We start from the raw sequence: 21,783 nt of genomic DNA, 5'->3' as shown, positions 1-21,783 counted from the left end.
TTAAGGAGAATGAACAGTGATAATGTGCCCTAGAGAACCAGTCTACCATCTCTAAAGGAGAATTGTCACAGATGTGGGATGTTCCCCACATGATTTTCCATTCTGAGGAACACATCTTTACCCCAAAGATGGTGACTCAGTGATGACTTTGCATCTCTCACCAAAACATAAAGAAAGGGGCATCAAGTACCCCATCCCAACTGCTCCATTTTACCACAGATAATACCTGAGGGGGAAAGAAAAGTGATATTTTGTTCTACGTGCCAGATGTTTTATAGTCATTAACTCACTTAAATGCTCACAGTGAGTCTACACAAGACCTATTATTGCATCTAAGCCCTTGAATCTCAGAATAGTTGTTTCTTGCCCAAAGATAATAGCTAAAGTGACAATAAGGAGATCTGACTCCAGTTCTACCTAACAGCACTATACCTTCCCACCTCCTGGAATGCAGCCAGATCCTTAGGAAGGCTTGTGCATACTTCATCCCTTTCCTGCTTTATAAAAATGGTTTACATTCTTAGCTTAATGCTTTGCTCTCCATTAAACTTCAGCCCACCTCTGGAAAAACATAAACCTCAAGGATGTCAGTCATTTATGTCTCAGTAAAAATGAGTTTCAGATTTTTAGGAACCAATTTTTAATTTCATGAGAGAAAAATGCTGGAATCTTGAGAGAAGGGTAAAAGACTGAAAGAGACTATCAACTTCATACCCCCTCCTAGTCTGAGGTATGTACTTTTAAGATTCATAGGTGGGCTCCAGTGGTTCATGCCTGTAATCTTAGCTACTCAGGAGGATCTGAGGATCATGGTTCAAAGCCAGCCTGGCCAGGAAAATCTGTGTGATTCTTTTCTTTTCTTTTCTTTTTTTTGTCTGTTGTGGGGCCTGAACTCTGGGCCTGGGTGCTGTCCCTCAGCTCTTCAGATCAAGGCTAGTGCTGTAGTACTTGAGCCACAACACCATTTCCGGCTTTTGCTGCTTACGTGGTACTGAGGAATCAAACCCAGGGCCTCATGCATGCAAGGCAAGCACTCTACCTCTGAGCCACCTTCCCAGCCCAGATTCTTATTTCTAATTAATCACAAAAAGTTGGTAGTGGATCTATGACTCAAGTGGTACGGCACTAGCCTTGAGCAAAATATTTCAGGGACAGTGCCCAGGCCCTGAATTCAAGCTCCAGAACACACACACACACACACACACACACACACACACACACACACACACACACTCCTAGATGCTAATTTTACACATATCTACTACTTTGCCAATAGTCCCATTTTTGGATCTGTTACCTCAGTTGTTTGGGTCTGATCAATGGTGATCCAAGGTAGCCAACATGAACTGGAGTTGAGAGTCCTATAGTCTCTGGCCTTAAACATAAATCCCAATCTATTCCCTGGAGAATTAGACCCTGCCTGTGTGAATTAAAAATCCTGAGCAGATGGAATCAGAAGAGCTTGCTGGAAAGACTTGGAGAAGTCCCTTCTGCCCTGTCTGGGTATATTTGCCAAAATAAATGACATGTATCAGGGCAGGGCACTGGTCCAAGCCTATTGAAATTCTGCTAGCAGTCCAAACAGTGATGGTGTTTCAGATTGGTTCTGTGAAATGATCAGGGTTAGGAAGAGAGAAATGATTAGTGAGCATCTGGATGCTGTAGCATACTGATGAAGACAGTCCCAGGGGCGGACCCAGGGTGAGGGGGGAACAACCTCAAGGACCCCCTAGGACATCTGCTACTGGAAAACAAGGCACTAGCAGCAGGGGATCTGGTTTTAGTCCCATGTCATTTCTATAGCTATGTAACCTAAACAAGTCCTCCCTCTTCCCTCAGCCTTTTCTTCTCATGTATAAAATAAATGCTGAACCAAATAAATTCTGAGGGCCTTTCCTGCTCAAACATTCTGTGACTTCTTTGATGGTGGTTTGATTTCTTTTTCTCGGTAGTGGGAAGCCTACACACTCACCTGCTTATCTGTACCCTCTGTGTTCTCATACTGACCTCTGCTGGCCATTATGAAAAGTGTTACTCGTGTGTGTGTGTGTGTGTGTGTGTGTGTGTGTGTGTGTGTGTAGCAGTGCACCACTGATTTAGAATTAAATTTCAGCAGTACAGTGGATATTAAGAAAGAAACCTTGTGCATAGAAGATGAGAAAACCAAACTAGAGAGCTATTAGCACAGAGTTAAATATCTAGAGATGGCCTCATTTTTTTTACTTGCCACCTTCATTTATTCATGGTACTCCGTGCCTTCAGAGAAGGGAGGGCTCCTTGTCACATGTGCTATGAATACAGGTACCAGGAAAGCCTAGCACCATGCAAAGGAGGTCATTCTATACCAGTACAGCCTCAGAAGCCTCAAGCCATTCCACAGGTCCTGTTTCTACCCTGAAGTCAGTCTGAAGTTTTGCCCTAGCCTGGTGGCATGCTTACCACCCTAAACACATAAAACCAGCCTAACAGTCCACATTTGTCTTAGAGATGTCTTTCCCAATACTCCTTTGGGAAAGAGTTGGAATTTACAAATCAACTCATGAGTTCCTTAGGAGACTTACTGATATCAGCATTTTGGCTGGAACAGAGAAGTCTGCAAAATCAGCTTGATCAGCCAAGGGAAAAGAAATAGGCCACAGAGACCCACATGTGCTAAATGAACTCAGAGTTCCCTTAAGTTCATGCCTGTCTACTTGTTCAGGGCTGAGCTTGTGTTCACCAAGGCAAGAGGGATGTGGATGGTGACAGGCCATTTATCCACCATTGGACACTGCTCAAGGCCCTGGAGTAGTATGAATAAGATGGGAATTAGACCACACCTCAATCTACTATCTTGTTCAGTGGTTCATCTGGTTTTCCCTTCCCCTCCTTTGATGCAAGATTTTTGGCAAGGCTCAGATTTGGGTCAAACATTTGGTTCCCTGACTGGATCATCTCTACTAGTAATAACATGGCCTTGGCAAGCCCCTCCTGCCCATGTCCTCTCAGCAAGCACTCTTCTCCAACAGCTGGTTCATATCTGCCTCCCTTGTTCCAGCCTCAGGCAGACTTTCCTGGCCTCCTACTCTGTCTATGTCTCTGTCTCTGTCTCTGTCTTTGTCTCTCTCTCTCCCTCACACACACACACACACACACACACACACACACACACACACACACACACACACACACATTCTCCTATGTGCTCCTTGAAGACTGCAGCCTTTAACACTACTTTCCTCCCAGCCATTTCTCCAGGTTTAACCTTGCCTTCCTGGCTTTCAAGAGCCTCCTCAGCTCTGGCCTGCTTCACCTTCGCAAGTGACCATGACTCCCCCAATCACAGATCAAGTGTCACCATTATGCAACTCTTCTTGGCCAACCTTTCCTCTGTGGGCTCACATGCTTAGGCTTAGTCCCAGTCTTGTATGTTTGTTATGGTTTGGGCTCTATTTGTCTTGAGATCTAAAACCACATTTTAACTTCCTCATTCATCCTCATAATACTCCAACAATAAAAAATATTGCTTTTTCTCCTTAGTTACACACACACACACACACACACACACACACACACACACACACACTGATTTGTGAAAATTAAAATTTTAATTATTATAAGAAAAATCCAATATTAGGAGGTAGGAACTTGAAAACAAAATGCTCACCTTTCATCCTCAACTTTACCAGGAGTCAGCTGGTTAAAAGTCTGGAATCTGCATGGTGGTGTTAGGAAAGTTTGAATGGTAGACACTATGCTAGAAAATTTCATCTACCTCCACAAAGTGTCTGTCTGTTACTTCTTTGCAAGAGTCCTAGGTATCCCTAGGTCTGATTGACACAGGAAATTATATTCCAAAGGGTGGCACAGCTGGTAGCCACTTGCTTCTCTAGGATGTGAGTGTAGCCACTGCACAAGGCATCTGTCCTCTTTCAGCCTTTTACAAAATAAAACTTCATGGTGAATAGGAAAGGCCATGTTTAATGGGCTTTTTTTCAGAGTTTTTACAGATTTGTAGGGAATTACAGACGGTAAAGGGGCTGAGATATGGGGATAGGAAGCATTTATGAAAATAGGCTTTCTACCTGATACGGTGTGTTCACAGAGAGGTAATGCACATTACTAATGGCTTTCATTTTCTGCCAAAAAACTCAGTCCCTACTGGGATTTGTTCTAAATGATAGTCCAGCCTGTCTGTGTTGCACCCACTGGGGTTAATTCTCAGTCTCAGTCTGCTTTAAAATGTCAGACTGAACTTTCAGACTTAATTGTTACAGACATTTTATAACCAGGATATTCAAAATTCTCAGGCTGTTCCCTCTTGCTATCAAAATTGATACTTAATAGATACTTCTCAGGCTTGTATTTTCCACATTCCAACTTTGTACCAATAGGGAAGAAGGAAGGAAAAGGAAAGGGGGATCAGAAAGAAGAATAAGTAAATAGTGGTGTGTGTGTGTGTGTGTGTGTGTGTGTGTGTGTGTGTGTGTGTGTGTATTTCCTTTGTGAGCATCTGTTGCCAGTCTGGGATCAGCCAACAGAGATGAATTCCAATAGGTTGGTCAGCTCATGTGTTTCTAGATTCTGCCCTCTCTGACCCCCTGGGGCAGTATTCTTTAGGCACATCCTTTCTCTGAACTTTACTGCAAGCATGTGGTTGGCTATTTGGATGAAAGTTATGAAATGCCTTGGAATTCTCCAGTATTCTGTTCTTTCACTATTTTGACAACCTGATGGATAGCCTGGCACTAACTAGGAAGAGGACAATATTATCCAGCCTGAATAGCTAATGTCTTAAGAAGTACAAAGTTTAAGAAGCTTGGTGCACATTAATCTTTTGAAATGTGCTTATATAGCAGCCTCTAAAATAGCCTTCTCTGATCCAGGTGTCAAACTTTGTCATATCCCACAGATCTCTAAGCCAAAATTATTTAGGAAAGTGGTGGCTGTTCTCTGTGCATGAAAAATATGAAATGCTGATGTTAAATTCCCTATTGACTAATTGCACTTTTTCTTTCTATCTTAGGGACAACATGGAGTAATGGGAACTCAAGGCCCAACAGGACCTAAAGGATTTACAGGTCCTCCTGGGTTATCAGGATTGAAAGGAGAAAGGGGCTCCCCAGGCCGTCTGGGACCATATGGTCCAAAAGGAGATAAGGTAAGATATACCAAAATACAAAAGCCAAAAGTTGTCAGTCTTGGTCCTACTTATTTTGAAAATAATATTGTTTCTAAGCATGCTGATAAAGGGCTACATACTTTGAGATGGAATGAATGATTTGCTGCTGATGGATCCTCTCTGGAGTCTCATCTCTCAAGACTTGTACCAAGTGAATATATATATAAAGTGAATGTGTTAGCTACTTGCTAGATGAGTGAACTCACTCACGGGAAACTATGCGGGTTTGAGCAGGGCATGAGTCAGAAGTCCAATGACCAAGAATCCAGGAAACTTGGAAGCAATCTGGGTCACAAGTACAGAGAACTGGCTACAAGAAAGGAGAGTAATATCATGGGTGACGTGTTTCACAGCTCAGTTCCCTGCCTATTTTAATCACTTCCTGTTCCCCATTGATGAAAGCAAGAGTCCCACCTTCAGATTACAAAGATAACTGAAGGTATACTGGGCTGATGAAGTTAATAGCAGGTTATTAGTCACACATATGTCACATCTCAGGGGAGGATACTACACACCATGTAAGGCCATGTAGGGGTTGTACTGACAAACAAGTGGACCAAGAGGCTGTGGGAGGCAAGCTTTGAAATAGCAAGAGGCTGTGGTGTCCCTGGTGCCTGAAGGAGGATGTGATTTGGCTTGTTTGAGTAATTCACTGGCAGGGAACTAAACCTGCTAATCAAGGACAAGCAGGAACTCCTCCTGGGTTGCTATGTTAGGAGGGTTACTTGGCTAAGGCACTTGAATTGACAGAGCAGCCTATGTAGGAAAGTCTTGGTTAGACCATTCAAAGCCATCTGAATTTTGTCTAGATGTCAATGTAGTATGTGGTACTGAGCTTTAATTTTAAGATTTACAATGACTAACATAATAACACACTGTCAAATACAGACATGTCTAAAAATTAGGGAGAAGCAAGTGATCACTTAGAGCTAGAGTAAGGAGCAGGTCAAAATAGTGTGGGGATAGAGATATGAAGAATTGAAGTGGCGCTGTGGCTCAAGTGGTAGAGTGCTCATCTTGAGCTGAAGAGCCCAGGGACAATGGCCAAGCCCAGAGTTCAAGCCCCATGACCAACCAAAAAAAAAATCTTGATAAGCGAGATATGAAGAATTTCTTAGCAACTTCTATCACTGTACAGTAAACAAGCATAGTGACTCTAACAAACATCACCTGGATTATCTCTTATGTCTCTCTTCCTACCCCATTTTCTAGGGTCCTATGGGAGTTCCTGGCTTTCTTGGCATCAATGGGATTCCAGTGAGTGCGTTCACAGATCCATTTTAAAATCACCCTCTAGTTTCTGTCTTATATCTTAGGCACTTTGGCTCTAGCCTGTATCATGAAAGCAGGCTCGGGGTCAAGTATTGAAATGTGGTGTGGGTAGACTTAAGGGGATGTGGTTATGCATAATTAGACTTGGATTGAGGCCTATGCTGTGGTTAAGGTTGCAGTGGCATATACATTCATAAGAAACCATTAATACCTTAGCCTGAGTTAGGTCTTATGGGTTGAAGGGAGCTTTGATTAGAGATGAACAATTGGCTTGAAGGTAAATAGACATAACCATGTTGGAGCACAGGCATATTGATTATAGGAATTATGTGTACATATGTGTATATATGTATATATGAAGACACGATATTTGATAGGAAAACAAACCTTTGATGATATCTTGACACATTTGCTTTCAGTAATTTGTTCTTTTCAGCCTTATTCATTTCAGAGTGAATTCCTCTTAGCTTTACAAAGCAACTACCAAAGATTGCTCAGATGTGGCCTTTTTCACTCATCCTGTACCCCTGTTTTGGTGGAGATAAGTAGGGAATTTGGAGCTTCCTAACATCTCTTTTTCCCATTCTATTCAGGCTAATCCCTTCATGTCTCCATTTTCATCCTACATCTTCACTTAACACTGCAGAATCTATTGGTACATTTCACCAGCCTTTGAAAAGATAATACTTAGAACCATATCAGTTCTTGGACTTGTCATTTGCCACTTCTCTGTATATTTGTTTGTCTACAGTAGTGTATTTCTATCTTATTTAAGAGAAAGCCAGAATCTTGTGGGGAAGATCTCCTCCACATAAGGCAGTTTCTAGAGGCTGCATTTATGCTTCTAAGGGATTCTACAGACCCTTATTAAACTGTGGTTTGAGAAGCCCCACGCCCAAGATCTTTTGTCTTATACTATATAATCATCTAGGCCAATACTAGGGGAAGGTTTCAAATCACTGTGCCAATATTTAGGTAGATTTCTTGAGCACATGCTACAGACTAACACTTTAATATGAGGATATTGAGGAAACATGCAGCTGTGCTCTATTAATAGATGATCCATTTTCTTTTTTTTTTTTTTGCCAATCCTGGGGCTTGACCTCAGGGACTGGGCACTTTCCCTAAGCTTTTGCTCAAGGCTAGCACTCTACCACTTGAGCCACAGTGTCACTTCTGGCTTTTTCTGTATATGTGGTACTGAGGAATCGAACCCGGAGCTTCATGCATGCTAGGCAAGCACTCTACCACTAAACCACATTCCCAGCCCCTGATCCATTTTCTTTCAGAGTCTAGTAGAGACTAGGCAGCACATTTAACTTGTATTTGTTACATGCATCCAGTCAGCTGTCAGATTCCTGTATTTTATTCAGTTGCAATATCTGAAAAATGCCCAGAAATAGGCCAGTGGGAAAACACAGTAAATAGGAATGACCATGTTTTATGGCATAAGTGTAATTTTCTTATGACTGTGTTTATATGGCTACTTTACCCACAGACTCCAAAAGCGTGCATCTTTGGGGAGCTGAGGGAAAAGGAAACCAGCAAACTAGAAACAACTGTTGCCATTTCTCCTCTGGTTCGGGCATGGCCAGAAATGTGGGAGGCTTCTGAACTTGCAATGTTACTATGCCTATGATGTCTGATGGAAACTGGAAGCAGATGAATCCAATGAGGCCTGAGATGTTTCCAATTTTGAGCTGGAACCTGTCCTCAAGTCCAGCTGGACACTTCTGCCTCCAACTTATGTTCAAGAGAGCCAAGAGAACCCTAGGATAGCATGAATTGAAATTGATCATTTGTCTCTAGCGCTTCATTGTTTAGGAGAAAGAGTTGCAGCTGTCCACAATCCTCCACATAAGCTCCTTGCTCCCAAATAAACACCCCTCCTTCCTGGCCCTTCGCCTGGCCAAGAGTTGTTTTGTGATTATTGGAGTTCAGGGTATTTTGTTTGTTTGTTTTTGTTTTTAACTTTTGATTGCTCTAGCTTCAAACACTAAGCCTCATTATTCAGTGAAACCCTTCTCCTTTAATCTTTCTCTTGCTTCCAGCTATTTAACAAATATATTTTGATCACCTTGTGTTTGGTGCTTACCTTTTCCTTCCATCTCAAAGATCACAGGAGTCCCCAACATCTATGTCACATACTTTAACTCCTAATTACCTATAACCATCTGTATTATATGAACTTCATCCCACTGCTTAGAAGCACAGATTATGTCTTTGGTCCTCACAAAGGCCACAAAGGCCCCTGATATAATTCAACATGTAGTAGGAAATCTAAAACTAAATGAGGGTCTTAGTCCCACCACCTCTAAAGTCATAAAAGCCCAAGTTCTGAGATTGACAGGACTCCCTCAGACAGAGGAAAACACAGACATCATAGACTCTGTCAGACTACTCATTATGTTCAACTTTCAACAAAAAACACAAAGCACTTTGGCTGAAACCAACAGCTTCTCTGACATATTTTCTCTGAACTAGATCACCACAAAGATATGACTCTCCTCTTAATATTAGCTGATCATTAACATATGTGGCGCTGGTTTGGATCCCAAAACCATGTTTTTGCTGTCATGTAGATAATTTTAACACAAGGGAACAAATGGTCAGTTAATGATAATCCAACTCTTTGCACCAAGGGGCCCGGCAACAAGTAGGGAGAATGAACAAATAAGGTTATTGGTTAATATAGTAAATATATAGCTACATAGACTAGGCATAAAAGTACTGCGTGGAGGCTTTTATTTGTATTCCAGACGTGAGTTGGGGTTGTTGGCATCCATAAGAAATGCATGTTTATCATTTTTTTTACTTCAAATACGTTGGGAACAGACAGAGGTTTTCAAGTTGTCCTTTGCAATTGTTTAGCTTTTCCCAGAGAGCCAATCTCAAATATGTCCTGAGTAGAGCCTTGTAAATGAGCATACTAAATTTATATCTTCAAAGTGGACACATACTACTCCCTAATTGGAAACTTTTTCTTTGGAACTGTGTTCTAGGAACACAGCCCTTCTGGAATATAGCAGACCCTCAGTAGCCTATGTGTTCATTCCCTATGGCTATATAAAACCATGGTTTCTTCCCTCAAAGATCTAAACTCTCTTGGAAATTTGTTATATATATATATATATATATATATATATATATAAACTTATTAGTTATAACTAGGAAGGGACAAATACTAGAAATTCTATGGTGGCTTATTCTTGCTGACTTACCTGGGAAAAGACTTAGCATTTATTTAACTCTTAGTAAGTCTAATCTAACTTGATGTTGACTATAACCCAATGCAGTACTTATTTCTTCATTATTAATGTAAATAGCATTAACACTCTAGTATTATAAGGAAGGTATTATTCATCTCCACTTTACAGATAAGGGAACTGAGGTTCTAGCTGAGAAGTGACAAAGTCAGGGTTAGAGCACAAATCTGACTGCTCTAAACATGCATTAGTTACTACCCCATAGTATTAACTAGATGACAAAGAAGGGACAGATCTGAGTCATACCTCAAAGGTTAATTCCAAAGAATTCCATTAGGGTAGGAACAAGTAAACAGATATCCCCAGATTCCTGCTGGTAGAAGATACCAGGAGTTTAGAAGAACAAATTAGAGGATTGAGCCCAAGTAAAACATGTGGATACAAAAGGGTCAGAGTTCAGACAAAGACTTTGGTGTCAAGCAGAACCAAGGTCCCCAAGAGGAAGGAAGGCGCCTGGTAGTGAGTCAGCCTGTTGTCTTAACTTATCCCCACTACCAGCTGAGAGATAACCCCTAAGAAGTCAGGCTCTACAACCAAAGGGTTTAAATGAGTAGAGTTGAATAAAGAGACTATCTAAAGGATGTGCAGGATGAAGGGTAATAACAATGCAGATGATGAAGTAACTTCATCTGTTAACATCTGTAGGCAAAAAGAAGGGAAACTGTAATCATTGTACTGGAACCCAATGAGACCTGGAGCCATGGGATATCTGTTGCCCAACAAAAGCTAAGGCTCTAGAGAACTGTGACTTTTGTCAGAAATGCAACCACAGAGGGAGGGCATGGAGGGTAATAAATAACCTGTGCTCTTTCTCCATCCAAATCTGTATCTTCCAATGGACTATTCAACTGGGAGATAGAGAGAAAGGAGCCTGTGGAGTACATTCTATAGCCATCGGCCACCAAAGGCACAGGTTTAGAGACTTTGTGGACAAGCAATAATGATCACCCCTTGGTAATAAAGAATCAAAGACTCTCTTGTTAAACAGTTTGTTTTCCCCAGAACAATTAAAAATCACCATCTGATCTGGGGACTGGTAGCTCACATCTGTCATCCTATCTACTCCAGAGGCTGAGATCTGAGAATCACAGTTTGAACTCAGACCACGCAGGAAAGCCCATGAGACTTTTATCTCCAGTTAAGCACCACAAAAAGGCAGAAGTAGAGCTGTGGCTCAAGTGGTAAAACACTAGCCTTGAGCAAATAAAAGTCAGGAACAGAGCCCAAGCCCTGAGTTCAAGTCCCAGGAGTAGCACACACATACACAAAAATCATTATGTCAGTCTGTAGAAGCTAGGTTGCATCAAATTTCTTACAAAATCTAGGCACCTCCTCTATACTGAGCATTTCATAAGCCTAATAGTCTAGACTAACACTTTTGTGTTAATAGTCATTCTACTTCATGCAACTATACATGGTAGATACATTCCAAGACCTCCAATTAGATGATTGAAAGGTATAGCACTTATTATACCTTTTCCATCATAACTAATTACTTATCACACAATGTGGTCATAAATTTTTCAGCTTGAGGTGGGATATAAAACTAGCACAGATTTCTTTGTCCTGCTTCACAATTAGCATATGATTTTTTTCTTTCTATGTTAAGTCAACAATTTTCACCTTTTCATTTAAAGGAACCACTTTACAGCCTTTCTTTGTCATATCTGAACTAGTATCATCACTCTTATTATTTGGAGCCAGTATTAAGTAAAATAAAGATAGTAAAATAAAGATTACTTGAGTTTGAGCTTGGTAGTACATACCTATAATTCCTACTTCTTAAGAGGTTGAAGCTGGATGATTGTAAGTTCAAGGCCAACATGAGCCTTGTATCTCTCTCTCTTCTCTTCCCCCCCTCCTCTCTCTCTCTCTCTGTATATAATATATGCCCATATATACATACATATATATATATATTTATACATACATACATATACATATATATGCATATATCTGTAGCACAAGCACTATGATACCATTTAGAAAAATGATTTACTAACCAAAATGACTAAGTGACTAAGCAGGAAGAGTGAATATGCTGGACAAAGGAATAATTTACATTATAAGTAGGATGGAATACAGGTGGACCCGTTGCAACGAGAAGTACACGTTGTCATGTCGAAAACGAACTTTACAACTTTGGTGGGGGGGGAGGATTAAGTGGGGGGCGGGGGGAGACTGGGAAGGGATGGGAAGGGGAAACAAAGGAGGAGGCTACAATGCTTGATAAGAAATGTACTCATTATCTTGCCCATGTAATTGTAACCCCTCTATACAGTATTTTCACAATAAAAAAGTAGGATAGAGTGGGATAGCATTTGATTTAATTGTGATATTCAAAAGAATGAGCAATTCCAAACTCATGAATTGTTTATTTCCATTGGTAAGGAAGAAATATCAGTAATTTGAAAAATTCACTGAAGTGACATATTCCCTCAAAGCATTAACAATATACTAAACCTTTAAAAAGTATTTAGAGTAATTAGGAATCTATTTTTCATTGACCTATCAAGATTTCTGGCCTTTCAGGTCATATTTTTGCTCCATGCCAAACACATAGCTGGCTTTTGGTACATATGTGGGGGGGTATTCTTTTTTAAAAGAGGAGTATATGTACCAAAAAGTCCAATATTAGGAATTTCTTTAATTCAGATGAGCTACATAAAAATGCTTACTGCTAGCTACTCAAGAGATTGAAATATCTGAGGGTCGTGATTCAACACCAGCCTGGGCAGGAAAGTCGATGAGACTCTTACCTCCAATACACTATTCAGAAAACCCAAAGTGTTACTGTGACTCAAGTGGTAGAATACCAGGCTTGAGTAAAAAAGCTAAGGGCCAGTACCTTGGTCTTGAGTTGAAGCTCCAGTACTGGCACAAAAAAATAGAAGTGGACAAGGAACCAGAGTTTAGCAACAAGTTTGGCTTTTCTCATTGTTGAGATTTTTTCAGATTAACTGACAGTTCTTGATCCTTTTCTCTTTTAATAGGGCCACCCTGGGCAGCCAGGCCCCAGAGGTCCACCTGGTTTAGATGGCTGTAATGGAACTCAAGGAGCTGTTGGATTTCCAGGCCATGATGGGTATCATGGGATTCTAGGACCACCTGTATGTTGCCAGATCCCTGCACTTTAATTCAAATGGCACTGTTTACTTCCAAATGTGTCTATTTTTCTGTTTTTATGAAAAGCTCACTAAACTTCTGTGGTGGAGCCACTGTGGTCCCTTGTCTGAAGGTAGGAATCTATGCTGACAGTACCAGAATGGCAAAGCTGAAGTGGCACTGTGGCTCAAGTGGTAAAGCACTAGCCTTGAGCACAAAGAGGCTCAGAGACAGCACCCAGGCCTTGTGTTCAAGTCCCAGAACAGCAAAACAAAAGAAAGAAAAAAAGAAAAAGAAAGGAAGGAAGGAAGGAAAAGAGAGAGAGAGAGAGGAGGGAAGGAAGGAAGGAAGACTGTATTCACAGTGTTACCCTCTCCAATGCCACATAGTGACCCTTTGTTGAAGGGTTGAGAAGGTATTTATTGACTTGACCACAATGTCACCACTTTAGTTCTATTTATCCAGATAAGGTTCAGATAGTTGGATCTAAAGGGTCTCTAGTGGATATCAGGCCCTTATAAAATTGATTTTAGACGGGGCTGGGAAGGTGGCTCAGTGGTAGAGCGTTTGCTTTGCATGCATGAGGCCCTGGGTTCGATTCTTCAGCACCACATAAGCAAAGAGAAAAAAAGCCGGAAGTGGCGCTGTGGCTCAAGTGGCAGAGTGTTAGCCTTGAGCTGAATTGCTAAGGGACAGCGCCCAGGCCCAGAGTTCCGGCTCCACGACCAGACCCCCCAAAAAAATTGATTTTAGAAATGGCTGAAAGACTTACAAGAACAAAACATTTCAAGCCCATTCTTCGCCTCAGTTGAAATAATCTAAATTATTTAGTATTCCAATGTGAGATTTTTACCTAGAAATCAAGCCATCAATTAGACAGATTGCTCGGCTACATGAATTACTTTGCATTTCACTGGAATAGCAGCATCCTTGCATTTAGTGACCAAGTTGTAGATATGGGTGTATGTGTGAAAAAATGACACACATAAACAAATAGACAAAGCACAAGCCCCAGATTGGCATAAAGGACCTTGATACCTAAGGACCAAACAAATATACAACAAAGAAGGGTTGTAGAAAAAGGTATATACCTAATGTGGAAAAAATCTGCTTGAGTCATAAAGACCTCCTGTTGCCATGGCAATAGAGGAAGGGAACATAATACTTCTCTGTTAGAAGTAGGGCTCTAGCCTGAAGGAGATGAAAATGGGCCTGGTTTTTAAATATATATATATATATATACATATATATGCTTATCAAAGACATTGTCAAGCATAGATCATGGGAAAATATAAAGTTTCTAATTGTATTATTTTTTTACCTTTGTAATGTTAGTGATTGGACCCAAGGCCTCATGATTGTTCGGCACATTCTATCACTTGGGCTAACCCTCTGTTCTGTTTTTGAGGTAGTCTCCCTCACTTTTCCCAGGCTACCCTTGAATTCACAATCTTGTCTTCATCTTCAGGTAGCCAGGATTGGAGGTGTATGCCACCATACCCCTCCAGATTTTAAGTTGTTCAGAAGTGTTTGTACATTTTCTCTTCACCCCACTACTAAGAATGGAACTCACATCCTAGCACATGCTAGATAAGCATTCTGCCTCTGTAAAGCTCACATCTTTAAAACTAAGTTTTCTCAAAAAAAAAAAAGAAGTAGGGCTCTAGAAAAGCCATGTAATTCTGGTGTCAAGCACAAAAGTAGAGGTGTTAAGGAACATCCCCTGACTGACAAAAAACAAACGTAGGAGCCTCATCCTGACCCTAAACTCCAATAGGAATGGAGGCATGTATTTCACTAAACTACCCTTATCAATATCCATTCAGTTAACTCCTTTGAAGCTTCTTTAAAAAAGAAAAGTGACCAGAAGATGAAGGGGAAATAGGCTATTATAATAAAAATTGGTTTGTGCTTCTGAGGTTGTTTTGTTGTATTGTTATACTTGCATTAAAGGGATCCATCATTCAGTATAATCCATCATTCAATATAATTCAGTCCCCAAAACTTAGCATATGGCCCATTTTTACATTTTAAAAATATGTTAAAATAAGATATCCAATATTCCATATACAATCCATAAAGCTAATAAGTTATTTCATCTCTAGTTCTTCAAAGAAAAAAATTGTTCACCTTTGATCTTGACAAAGTCTCTGTCAATGGCTTATACCTGTGAGGTGAAGAATAGTGAACTGTGAGCTTATGTTTGTTCAGAGAAGGGCTCTGAATACATATAAGGTCCCCTGCTATCTTAGCTCCAACCCATTACAGACCTGTCTGTATCTTTGAGGTACGAGAGTAGGACTCAGATTTGAGACGCAACACTTGTTCAGGGGACAGACTTTGCCCTTTAACCAATTCTGCCACAGACTAAGTCACATAATTTCAAATTCTTCTTGTTCCATCTTATCAGATCATACTGTTAACAAAACTGTGCACATGTGAATTTATTCCTGTTTCTCTTACTTTACTCAGGGACTTCCTGGTCGTAAAGGTTCAAAGGGTGAACCTGCCCCCACTCAAGGCAGTTTCGTTGGAATGGAGGTAAGAGCTTCTAAGGCAGGCAAAATTGGCTGTATGTTAGGCTTCCCAGGATTGTGTCCCAGAAAAAAAAAACATTTTCAGAGCTAGCATCTGCTTATGGAGCAGACTACACTGGATTTAAAAGAATCTGGAGCTTTTTTGTTGTAGCAACTTTGATAGTAATGTTTGCAACTACACTGTGAAGAATTGCTTCATGAGCTCTAGATTAAAAGTTAGAGACAGACCAGCAGTTTGCATGGGTTTCATTTTCTTTACCAAGCCAAGAGACTTCCTAGAGACACATTTTTTTTTGTTTTCTCTAGAATCCTTAACATCTCTCTTCCTTGGTTTGGATTCAGATATGTCTCTGCCCATGTTAGTATAGCTTCCACACCAAGATCCTCGCCTCTCCCTTCTCTGTTTCTGTCCAGTACCAATCACTCTACCTGGGTCCCTGACTATCTGTAAAACCTTGTCCATTTAATCTACAGCTAACTTGAAACTTCCATCTCTTACTTTCTGTTTTATTGTGATTGTATCCTAGGTTCATATTGCTTTATACTCTTGTGGGGCCCATTAACTCCTGACCTCAAATGATTGACCTTATTTATCTACATACTAGAAAATGAGCCCCATCTTTCTGTTAGCACAAGAGAATCTATATGCCCTACTTCTAAAGGAAAATGAACCAAGATTTGTTAGGTAGTTTATGGCACTTTTCTGTCTTCTGACAATGCACAGAACTAGGGATATTGGAAAATGGCTCTGAAGGCAATGATGGAAGAAAGTAGCTAGACAACTAGACAACATACAAGGTTTGCTGTTTTAACTACGAGTGCCATAGCAGAAGGTGAAATACTAGCATTGACAATGACTTCATGATGATTGGATGCATGTTGCTCATGTTAAGGACAAAAAAGTATTCTGAGGGGGCTGGGAAGGTGGCTCAGTGGTAGAGTGCTTGCCTTGCATGCATAATGCTCTGGGTTTGATTCCACATAAGCAAAAAGAAAAAAGCCAGAAGTGGCGCTGTGACTCAAGTGGTAGAGCACTAGCCTTGAGCTGAAGAGCTGCGGGATAGTACCCAGGCCCAGAGTTCAGGCCCCACGACCGGACCCAAAAAAAAAAAAGTATTCTGAGGTATATTGAGTGTCTTGTTCACAGCTACACAGCCACACAGCTCAACCAACCCCCAGGCAGTGTTCTTCCCATGTTACAAAGAGCTGATCTTTGGCTGTAACTCAAATAGAGCAAGACTAGCAGGTGTCAAGATCCAGCCATTGCCTTAACAGACATTGAACAAATGATTTTGCCAAAATCCAGAGACCCTGGCTCCAGTGGAACATAGAAAATTCCACAATATGGTTATATTACAGATTCATACAGTGACTTAAGATGCTGCAAAGTAATTAAAACGTAATCAGAGACTCTATGCTCTGTTGGTTTTCTTTTGAAATGTCTGATTTGCATTGTATACATATGGGCACAGACTCTCTGGGGATGAAGGCACATGGGAAGGTAGCTTTGCTTTCCTCCAAAAAAGGAGCAGGCAAATCACCAGCCTGCAGAAGCAGTTTCTAATTGATAAGTTCCTAGCAAAGGTGAAAATTAATTAATCCAAGAAGACTATGAAAACCTGTTCAGCCAAGTCTATAATCTTTGTATTCTACAGTCAAGAGTTTCCATAGGGAAAAAACTAAATTGTTGTATATGTCCAATTCATACATTATTTGACACATAAGACCTTGATGGAGGAAGCCCAAGTTTCAGCAATGTGTTTTTTCCCCATGAATCTTGTTACTTCTGTGAAATACTGTGGTGTTAACTCATTAATCTCTTCAATATCCTGTCTTTATCTGTTTTACAGGGAGATCCTGGGCTGCCTGGCCTGGATGGAATCTCTGTAAGTTGTTTATAAGTTGAGCTCTCAGTATTTAGTCAGTAGTCACTGATGGTGCTTTTTCATTTTGTGTGGTATTCAAAGGTCTTAGACCTTCTGAAGGAAAATGTAGACAGTTGAGGTAGAATAGCTTATGGTATTCACATTTTCTAAATGAGATGAACTGTTCACCTCAAGTTGCATAACAGGCTGTCTTTCAGGCTTTATGCCAGGGGTCTTTGTACAGTAATCCCACTTATCAGTGAAGAATGTGTTCAAAGATGCACAGGGGATGCCTGAAACTGCAAATAATTTAGAACCCTACACAGACTGTGCTTTTTGTTGTTTGTATATTCCTATGATAAATTTTAATTTACAAATTAGGCACATAAGAGATTAACAACTATAATAATAAAATTAAGTAGGAATAGTGATACATTATAACAAAAATGATGGGAATATGTTCTCTTCCTTCCTCTCTCCACTCCCTTTCTCAAAAGACTTTACTGTACTACATCTACTTCTTGGGAAGGTATGAAATGATATAGTGCCTCTGTGATGAGATGAAGTGAGATGAATAATGGGACATAGACGTGACCCTACTATGTTAGGGTTACTTGACATAAGCAATGCAACACTTTTCCATGTATTTTTTGAACTATGGTTTCCATGAAAACATGAGAAGCAAACCTATTCTCCAAAAAGTATTAAGATATTTTGCCTTTCATTCAGCAATCATCTACTAAGTTTTTATGTGTGTTCAAGAAGTAAAACATACTTCTTTAAAGGGTGTCCACATAGAAATTTTAGAGATTCTTTGATAATAGTTCACGAAAGGACTACTTGAGATTTCACATTCTTATCAATTGCTTCTGAAGTAGCCTAAGCATTTCCTCTTCTTTCTTCTTTCCTATATTTGTTCCTTCCTTCTTGCTTTCCTTTCTTTTTTCAGTCCTTAATAAATCCTGTGCACCTACTATCAGCAGGTAAGTGATCCCTGAGGCAATTGATTTCATCCCTGCCCCAAGGGACATAAAAAGTCTACGGTAGGAACTTGTCTATGCATTCCAATGCAGCTTAGAGAAAGAGGAAGACTTGCATCTAAGAAAGAGAAAGCCTTGGAGATATATGGATGGTGTTTAGACTTGCTGATAGTGGGAGGAGGCTTTAGGCAAGCCCACACAAAAACAAAGATGACTAATGACCCAGGACATATAGGTCCCCTAGAGCTAAAAAAAACTGGCTTAAAAGATGTGTTCATTAAAATTGGAGAATAACACCCACTATATTTAATGCATAGCTTCTCTTGGGGATACCATTCCCTGGCCACAAAAGTACAGTTTTTTTTCTTTTTTTACACAGGAATAATATAGAAAAGGCTTAGATTTGAGGAGAGGATGTGTGGTGACTGAACAAGAGATTTATGATCAATAGAGAGACCACAGGTTATTAACAATGAGTTGACCTATTTGTCATTATGGAATATCCCCTCTTTATCTGCAGTAATCATGTATGGCTTGAAGTCTACTTTATCTGATGCTGAATAACTTTTTTATGTTATTTACCACAATACTTTATTAGAGAATATTCAAATGTAGAACAAAGTTGAACACATTTTGCAGTGATCACCCACTAATATTTTACTTTATCTCTCTCCTATCTAGCTAAGCATCCTGTATATCCTTTGATTCATCCTATTTCTGAGGCATTTTAAAGTAAATTACAGGCTTACTCCTAAGTACTATAGCATTCCTATTGCTAAACTTCAATATTTGTCTTCATTTTCCCTTTATATATAAAATTTACAATGAAATCCCTAAGTCTTAAATGTGCATTTGCAGAGTTCTGACAAATGAATAGTCCTCTGTAACCCAACTGTCTATTAGAGTCTAAAATATAACCATCACCTCAGAAAATTCCCTTCTGTCCCTTACCAGCCCATCCCTGTCCTCTACCCCAGGCCACTATTCTAATTTTTCTCTACCATAGGTCAGATTTTGCTTATTCCAGAACTTCATACACATACAATAATATAATATTCAGCCTTTTGTCTTTAGTGCTTCTCAATCTGTTAAGTGCTTTGGAGAGCTGCACACATTGTGTCATCTATCAATAATTTGCCATTTTTTAATATTGTTTCATTTTCTTATTGAGTGCATCAGTTTTTGTCTTGATGGATGCCTGGAACCTCTCTACTTTTTTTCTATTATGAATAAGGTTTTTATGAATATTTTGTACAGTTCCTATGGCCATGCATTGTTTTTTCTTGAGAAGCTGTCTTGCATTTTGACTTTGGTAAAAAAAAAAAAAAAAAACTTGCCTCTCTAGGGCCCACAAGGACCACCTGGATCTCCTGGAGGTGTAGGATCCATGGGATCACCAGGATTACAAGTAAGACCAACTTAATATATGATTACTGTATTCATATGGCTAATTGCTTCCCCAGACCATGGAGTAAATATAATCTATGTCATTTTGGCTCTCTTGAAGAAAAACAACTGCAATTCTTGAAAACATTTCTTGCTAGGAGCTTTTGGTTGTCTTCCTTTTTGTTATCAGAATCTGATCATCCAATCTGTGCCTTCTAGTCTAGCTGAAAGTATAGCTCAGGGACAGCAGATATTTAACATATCAATTGCCTCCTTCTTCATGACAGACACTGATGATTAATCATACAACCGTCATGCACCCTGAGCACTGAGGAAACCTCAAAATTCTTCTTAGCCCTGAACTTTGAGCAAGCTCTACCTACCTATTTTTCTGATATCAAGCTTACATATAGCATTAGAAAAGCAGAGCAGGTCAACTCTGTGGTTCCAGGATATCTCTGCACCAAGTTGGTTCTCTCTAATGAATGAAATTCTGCCACTTATTCTTTTGGCTTAGCTTCATCAAGTTATTGTTTTAAAATATGTCACCTTGGGCTGAGATGTAGCTCGGTGGCAAAGCACTTGCCTAGCAAGTACAATGTCCTGGGTTCAATTCCCAGTACCAAAAAAGAAAACACCAAAAAAATACAGTTAAAATATGTGGTCTGTTGGAAGGAATGACACATAATGGCTTCACTTACCTTAGCATGAATATGGTTATCAAGTCCATGTGGGGTATTTCAAAGGAGATATAAAGAACCAAGAAGAAGGAGCAACAATCTCTTATAAACAAAGCCAAGTTTTACAAGGCAAGAAGAGAGGCATGTCCCCAGTGATTCCCAGCATACCAAAGTTCTTCTTAGCTGAAAGTGACAAATATTAACTCTTTTCTTTCTATTTTTAAATCTAGGGTCCTCCAGGCCCACCTGGCCTTCCTGGTCCTGATGTAAGTATACTATGTTTGGGGGCAATTTGTCTTCTGCCACTAAGTATTTTGGTTTCTCCACAAAGATACTGGTTTGGTTGAATGTACTTCATGTTTTAAAAAAGAATATTGCATTCAGCTAGGCGCTGGTGGCTCACACCTGTAATCCTAGCTACTCAGGAGGCTGAGATTTTCCTGGGCAGGAAAGTCTGTGAGACTCTTATCATCAATTAACTACCAGAAAGCCACAAGTGGCACTGTGTTTCTCAATTGGTAGAGCACTAGTCTTGAGCTGAACTGCTCAGGGACAGTGCCCAGGCCCAGAGTTCAAGCCCCACAACTGACAAAAAAATACTGCTTTCCAATTTAAGGTCCCAGAGCTTAGTAGTAATTGATTTTCTTTTTCTTTCCTGCATTTTTGTGCCCCAGGGAAATATGGGGTTAGGTTTTCAAGGAGAAAAAGGAGTCAAGGTAAATAAGTCTTACAAAATATGATCTTCATTTACATGTTCCAAAAAATGTATCTGTTTACACACATGTTTGTTTTGTATAATGGAATTTGGTTTCTTCAACTTAGGAAATAGATGTTCCCCATCCCATACTTCTGCCCTGTGGGGCTTCTTCAGGGCTACTTGTATATGCTACACAATAACCTTTATGGTTCTTTTCCTCTCAAAATACTGTCATCTCTATTTCCTATCTGTAAAGTGTATGGGTCTTACAACATAGTTTTTGCATGTATTCCTTCTCTTTCTTCCACCTTGTTAGTTCCCAACTGTTTTATATATTTGGTCACCTTCTCTTTTCTCTGTTTCTTTACTTCTATCTCCCGTTCTTCCTCTTCATGTTCCTCTTCCTCTCCTCTCTGTTTTTCCAGTCACTCTCTTCAGTCTCTGTCCTCATCTACATTCTGTTATACTTTTCTCCTTTCCTCATTTCCCTCTGTACAGACTAGAGCAATTTCCAGCCTCCAGTAAAGATAGAAGCTTTATGTATACATCCAGTGATTGTGCTGTCATGTGAAGGAGCAACTCTAGCTTCAAATGTCCCAACACACACATCTCTGATTCTGTTTGTGTTCTAGGACAAACTAGAGGCTGGTCATTGTTGCTAAGAGGTAGCCATTCACCCTTTTCAAATTTTGCTTCAATCTTATAAACATCCTTTTGTACATGACTATGGTTCACTATGATTGATTTCCCTTTTTCCATCTTGTGTCTTTCCTCTGAAGTGATAGTACAAAATGCATTTGGTCAGGCTGAGAATTTTCCTCAATTCCTTGGCAA

At 40.0% G+C, this 21,783-nt stretch overlaps 1 protein-coding gene across 1 annotated transcript in view; it reads left to right on the top strand.

Moving 5' to 3' along the window:
- Positions 1–21,783, top strand: part of Col4a6 (collagen, type IV, alpha 6) — a 318,218-nt gene that overhangs the window by 243,189 nt on the left and 53,246 nt on the right. Inside the window, exons 4-11 of the mRNA XM_013025852.1 lie at positions 5,006–5,140; positions 6,374–6,418; positions 12,693–12,809; positions 15,277–15,345; positions 17,192–17,227; positions 19,532–19,594; positions 20,483–20,518; positions 20,927–20,968. Coding sequence (XP_012881306.1) covers positions 5,006–5,140; positions 6,374–6,418; positions 12,693–12,809; positions 15,277–15,345; positions 17,192–17,227; positions 19,532–19,594; positions 20,483–20,518; positions 20,927–20,968 — 543 coding nt within the window. The remainder of the gene's footprint in view (positions 1–5,005; positions 5,141–6,373; positions 6,419–12,692; positions 12,810–15,276; positions 15,346–17,191; positions 17,228–19,531; positions 19,595–20,482; positions 20,519–20,926; positions 20,969–21,783) is intronic.

This window comes from Dipodomys ordii, unplaced genomic scaffold, assembly GCF_000151885.1.
Source record: "Dipodomys ordii isolate 6190 unplaced genomic scaffold, Dord_2.0 Scaffold88, whole genome shotgun sequence".
NCBI lineage: Eukaryota > Metazoa > Chordata > Mammalia > Rodentia > Heteromyidae > Dipodomys > Dipodomys ordii.
This window is presented reverse-complemented; position numbering and strand designations above follow the sequence as displayed.